The 6,285-nt window shown below is 44.7% G+C and overlaps 1 protein-coding gene across 10 annotated transcripts in view; it reads right to left on the reverse strand.

Moving 5' to 3' along the window:
* The window catches only part of PHC3 (polyhomeotic homolog 3), an 87,154-nt gene extending 84,034 nt beyond the window's left edge, over positions 1 to 3,120 (reverse strand). For 4 of the 10 annotated variants that reach the window (XR_004032346.1, XM_003256440.3, XM_030822815.1 and 1 more), the window contains exons 1-2: positions 3,079 to 3,118; positions 156 to 321 (exon numbers count right to left, since the gene is read on the reverse strand). Coding sequence is in view for 9 of the 10 variants with exons in the window: in XM_003256440.3 (XP_003256488.1) it covers positions 156 to 321; positions 3,079 to 3,092 (180 nt within the window). In the remaining variant the exon portion in view is untranslated. Of the gene's footprint in view, positions 1 to 155; positions 322 to 2,183; positions 2,212 to 3,063 lie in introns of those variants that run through there. The other 6 variants (XM_030822819.1, XM_030822818.1, XM_012510771.2 and 3 more) reach the window with 3 other exon arrangements.
* Positions 3,121 to 6,285: the final 3,165 nt, after the last annotated feature.

A 6,285-nucleotide genomic window follows, 5' to 3' on the forward strand; every position in this document is an offset into this window, starting at 1 on the left:
GCTATAGCAACACAAAATGGATTGAGACAGTTGATTCAAACATTAGTAATTCTAACTGTACATTTGAGAATATGAAACAATACATAAATCCAGCTTAAGCAAAAAGTAATATGACATCTTAAGTCTTAGACTACCCATCACTACAGCTGAAATACCTGTACAGCATGTCGGTCTGAACCACTGTAGACAGAGATCTGTGGCTGCTGCATTCGAGAGGAGGAAGTGGTGATGGTGGTGGTGGTGGTACTGCTGGTTGTTGTTGACACGGATGATGTTCCCGGGTTTGGTTCAGTATCCATAGCTGTACTATGGTCCTTAAATCTGGCAGGTCACACAAAGGGTTTGTATTGGTAAAGCATTATCTTATGAGCTTTAAAGAATATTCATTCCAAAGAAATAATCAGCAGTAATCTAAACTGCTAGGAAGGCTCTCATAAAAGACAGCCAACACACAGTCACTATAAGCACTTAGAAGGGAAAAATACTTCACATATATGGAGCATATTTAATAGTTAATGCCTACTACATTTGAATTCAAATGATTCAGAATATGTAACTCAGACAACGCATAGCCAAAAGTTTATCTTTGCATTACCGAAATATTTTTTTTAAACCAAAACAGGTAATGAGAGAATACTAAACTACCTAGGAAAATAAAAATTTAAGCAGTATCAGAGTATTTTAAAACATTTCCTTACATTCTTTTGACCACACTAATTACAAACTAAAGTCATTCTTACCTATACATTAGAACAGAATGCCTAAGGACTCACGTTAACTAGCTTAGTTTAGTTTACCACATAAACTTTGCTTAAAAAGTAGGTTCTTTTTTAAAAATGTTAAAAAGTAATTTTTTTAACTCACACTGGCTTTTCCCCTAGTCTACAATGCTGTCCTTACTACTTCTAATAGCTGAGTTATTAGCAGATTGCTGTGAGAACACAGAGAAGCAGCAAACAACAACTTCCCATATCCTTACAAAATCTTTTTCACAAAGAATTACTCCAGATTTTGAAAACATAAATTATGTCATTCCTCATGTATAGACAGTAAAGTACACTTTTATACCAGACTTTCTGATCTCTTCCCTCCAATACTATAATCTTACTTGTTGTGGTACAAAATTCCACTAAATACAGAACCTGTATTTGAATAAATTCAAACATTTTAAGTCAATTCTAAGGACCTCCATATTGTTAGAAACCAGAACAGCAGTAGTTTTTGTCGGGTCAGAAATGTACCTCGAAGGCGAAAAGCACAAGAGATTATACTGGTTTTATCTCCCTTTTCTTATCGGTCTTTGCTTCTGAGACACTAAATCCCACCCACCCCACATTAGCAGCACTGACAAGAATGTAACAGGAACACTTTCTATTCCACGAAAAAACAAATGAATTTGGCACTAATTGGTACACATACACTATTCCCATAGCGTTGCTTTTTTAAGCACAAATTTTCTTTGTTCTATATTACGTATGTAAAAAGTATTTATATCCTCTGAGGAACCAAACGTAAAAAAAAAAAAAAAAAAAAAAGAGGAAAAGTGGGGGCCTTGAGTGGCGGTTCACACCTGTCATCCCACCACTTTGGGGGAGGACTGCTTGAGCTTAGGAGTTCAAAGCCAGCCTGGGCAACACAGGGAAACCCTGTCTCTACAAATGAAAAACAAAAAATTAGCCAGGCCTGGTGGCACAGGCCTGTGGCCCCAGCAACTTGAGAGGCTAAGGTGGGAAAAATCGCTTGAGCCCAGGAGGTCCAGGCTGCAGTGAGCTATGATCGTGCCCCTGCACTCCAGCCTGGGAGACAGAGTGAGAGACGCTGTCACAAAGAAAGAAAAAGAAAATAAGAGGAAAAGTGAAAGGAAAACCGTCAGGAAGAAAGCTGACTCCTCACTTACTTTTTGGATTAGTAAATAATTCATACATTTTTATGCTTCTGTTTTTTTTTTCCCCAAACCGCCTTCCAATCAAATCACAGCATCATACGGTAACTGTTCAACATTATACAGTATTAGTGGTAGGTAAGGTAAACTTTTTACCAAATTGCTGCCTGTCATACTACTACCGTATCGTGTACCAGTGACATGCAAAAGGCCAGCTTAAGTTCTGGTTTTTTAAAAGTGTTAATCTGCTCAACTATGCCCTCCAATCCAAACAGTATGGTAAACAGTTCTAACTACTAACCAAAAATGGTCACAGAGAATCCAAATTCTAGGCATAAGTCTAAACATCGGTTGAGTGGAACTGGCCAAACCATCGCACTGCATTTCGAGGCCTGGCACAAAAGAACAATTTTGGTAACTCCACCGTCTGGGCATACTAATACCTGCAAAATACAGCCAGCAGTTCTGGTGCACAAGAGGCCTACCCAGGAAACAGTAAGTTCTGGAGTCGTTAACTAAACACACCGTCACACCGACACACAAGAATGTGGCCCGCGTGTGAGGCAGCAACGCTGCAGCCAGAGACTCGAGGGAAAGACCTTTCAGGGTGTTTTCAGCCTCACCAGACCTGCAAGCAGCCCCCGCCGCTCTCAGGCCCACGCTGGGACACCTCCTGCACGCCTCCGGCACCAGGGCGGCGGGCAGCCCCGCGTGTCGGATTCTCCCGCTGAGGAGGAGTGGGGTGGCGCCGGGGCGGGAAAGAGAGGAAGGCGAAGGAGGCCTGGCAGTGCCCGCCCTGCCCTACCCAGCCTCCGCGGGCCCCTGCGCAGGCAGCCGTAACAAGGCTGCCCGCGGGGCCCTCTTGCAGAAATGACAGCGCCTGAGGAGCCCACCCGGGCTCGTTCCCCGGAAAACCCCAGCTCCCGGGGTCCCAAGGGTGACCCTGCGCGCAGGGCCGCGCAGATCCGGGACCTGACGGCGGAAACGGCGCTCCTGCCTAGAGGGTAAGTGGACCCTAGAGTTCGTCTTCGCCCCCCGACACAGGCCTAGCAGGCTCCTCCACGATAAGACGGGTCTCGAGTCTCTCTTTCCCCACACTGCCCGCAAAAGAGCCCTGAGCTTTCGCCTGGGGGAACGTGTCGCTGCCCCAACTCGCCCCCCCTAGTTACGACATCAGTCACCATCTAATCACTCACTCCGCTTCCGCCATCTTCTCTCCTCCATCACTAACATGGGCTGCGCATGCGCCCCCCGGCGGCGGGCGGAGGGGCGGGGTCGGCTCAGCCCCCGGATCCCGAGGTCACGTGGGGTCCTCAGCTTCCAATCGCCCCCGCCCACCTCAGGAATTGCTCTATCTGGAAAGTGACCAGATTTCCCCCACTTAGATAACCAGTGTCTCCTCTTCAACCCCTCGCTTTCTCTCGTCGAAGATCTTCCTCTTGAGGAGGTATCTGTAATAAAGATATAAAAAGTTATCTTAGACTGTTAAATTTAAAATTTGAAGAATATGGGCGCGGTGGCTCACATGTAATGCCAGCACTTTGGGAGGTTGAGGAGGATCTCTTGAAGCGAGGAGTCCAGGACCAGCCTTGACAACAAAGTGAGACCCTGACTCTACCAAAAAAAAGCCCAACAAAAATAATAATAATAATAATAATTTTGAAGAATATCTAAAATATACCAAAGCCTATGCAAACTGCAGGGTGGTTTCAAAGAAAATACCCACGAGGATTAGAGGCTGAGGTCTCAGGGGGAAAGGAAATTCAGCGCTGGCTGCAGGGCTTGTTGCCTGGGAGCTTTGGAGCTTGAGGGTCCCAATCAGCGGTACCTCTCTCCAGCTGAAAGATAGTGTTCAGATGCCAGTGAATGAGTGGTTAAGGAATCATCCTGACTACCCTAGGCATATCGTTCATGTCTTCAATATGAATTTGCTGGGCGCTTAGTAGGAATTGCAAAACTTCAATACCACAAGGAACAAACAGGAACAGCCACCAGTTTGCTAGTGTAGTCTGCTAAATGCCAACTCAGGTGTGTGAGACAAACATATAAAGATAAGTAAAATAACACATTTAAATATAAATATGAAATAATAAATATGAGTCCCTGTCTTCCGAGAAGTATTGGAGCGGGTTTTATAGATATTTGCATACAATATAATGTGTTCTGAAGACGGGGACGATGGCTCACCCTCATAATACCAGCACTTTGGGAAGTGAAGTTGGCAGGATTGCTTGAGCCCGGGAGTTTGAGACCAGCCTGGGCAACATGGGGAAATCCCATCTCTACAAAAAATACAAAAATTAGCCGGATGTCGTGGCGCACACCTGTGGTCCCAGCTACTCAGGAGGCTGAGGAAAAAGTGTTCTGAAACAGATCTATTAAGTGCTTTGGAAACTTTAAAGTTCAAGGTGTAAAATAAATCTTTACCTCCCTTTACAGAAAAAAAAAAAAAAGCATACGAACCATAAACAATGTCTCTTTTTGCATTTTGTGAGATGATGGAGTCACAATAATTCCAAGAACTGAGAATGAAGTATTGATATAAATCCATCCTGAAGTGTAATATGGTCTAATGAAAAGTATACTTAGTCTTAGAAATCCTATATTCCAGGATGTGCCTAAGGGAGGGAAAAGAACACTTCCGATCTATGTGAGCTTAAACTGTCCCTTTGCCTGCTTTTCCCATCTGATAACATCTTTTTATTTTACCTTGTCTACCTAATAGCAGTACTATCTACTACTACTTCTAGAATTCATTGAGAAAGTCTTCTTTTAAAAGTCCCTGTAGACCAGGCACAGAGGCTTACTCCTGTTATCCCAGCAATTTGGGGGGCCGAGGCAGACGAATAACCTGAGGTCAGGAGTTCAAGACCAGCCTGGCCAACATGGTGAACCCCCGTCTCTACTAAAAATACAAGAATTAGCTGGGTGTAGCAGCACCCGCCTATAATCCCAGCTACTCCGGAGGCTGAGGCAGGAGAATCGCCTGAACCTGGGAGATGGAGGTTGCAGGGAGATAGTGCCACTTCATTACAGCCTGGGAAACAGAGTGAGACTCCGTCTCAAAAGAAAATAAAAAGTCCTTATACATGCTTTAAAATATTACTGCTTTTTCTTTCATTCTGACTTACTCATATATCGTTGTTATTAAACTTTTTCTTTTTTTTAATTAAGACGGAGTCTTGCTCTGTCGCCCAGGCTGGAGTGCGATGACGAGATCTCAGCTCACTACAACCTCCACCTCCCGGATTCAAGCGATTCTCATGCCTCAGCCTTCCAGTGGCTGGAATTACAGGCACGTGCCACCACGCCCAGCAAATTTTTTTTATATTTTTGGTAGAGACGGGGTTTCACCATGTTGGCCAGGCTGGTCTCGAACTCCTGACATCAGGTGATCCGCCAGCCTCAGCCTCCCAAAGTGCTGGGATTACAGGCGTGAGCCACTGCACCCGGCCTTTTATTAAACTTCCAAGAATCGCCGGGGCGCGGTGGCTCATGCCCATAATCCCAGCACTTTGGGCGACCGAGGCAGGTGGATCACCAAACATCAGGAGTTCAAGACCAGCCTGGCCAACATGGTGAAACACTGTCTCTACAAAAAATACAAAATTAGCTGAGCGGTAGTGGCATGTGCCTGTAATCCCAGCTACTCTGGAGGCTGAGGTACGAGGATTGCTTGAATCGAGGAGACAGAGGTTGTAGTGAGCAGGGATGGTGCCACTGCACTCCAGCCTGGCAACAAGGTGAGACTCCGTCTAAAAAAAAAAAAATCCATAACAAAAAACCCACAAAACTTTCAAGAATCAACTATACATTGGTATTGCTGAAACTATTTTGTTTAAAGAAACAAAAGAAAGCAAAGTCTTAGGCCTAAACATGGAAAAATGCATAAATCAAAGATGTATTCAGAATACATAGGCCAAAATTGTTCTTTTTTATCCTCCTTTCACTTGAACATCTAGGTCCTATATTCCTAGTGTTACCTCGTACAGATTGCCTTTAAAAATGAGAATATATGTCCAGACGCGGTGGCTCATGCCTGTAATCCCAGCACTTTGGGAGGCCAAGATGGGCGGATCGCCTGAGGTCGGGAGTTCGAGACCAGCCTGGCCAGCATGGTAAACCCGGTCTGTATCAAAAATATAAAAATTAGCTGGGCATGATGGCAGGCGCCTGTAATCCCAGCTACTTGGGGAAGCTGAGGCAGGATAATCACTTGAACCCAGGAGGCAGAGGTTGCAGTGAGCTGAGATCACGCCATTGCACTCCAGCTGGGCAACAGAGTGAGACTCCATCTAAAAAAAAAAGCCAGGGGGGAATATATGTTGGGTAAAATCAGAATAGTATTGTTTTTTAGAAACATTTCAATGTTCAATACTTATAACAGCTAACACTCGTATCGC

The sequence above is a fragment of the Nomascus leucogenys genome, chromosome 11 (assembly GCF_006542625.1).
Source record: "Nomascus leucogenys isolate Asia chromosome 11, Asia_NLE_v1, whole genome shotgun sequence".
In the NCBI taxonomy this organism is placed as follows: Eukaryota; Metazoa; Chordata; class Mammalia; order Primates; family Hylobatidae; genus Nomascus; species Nomascus leucogenys.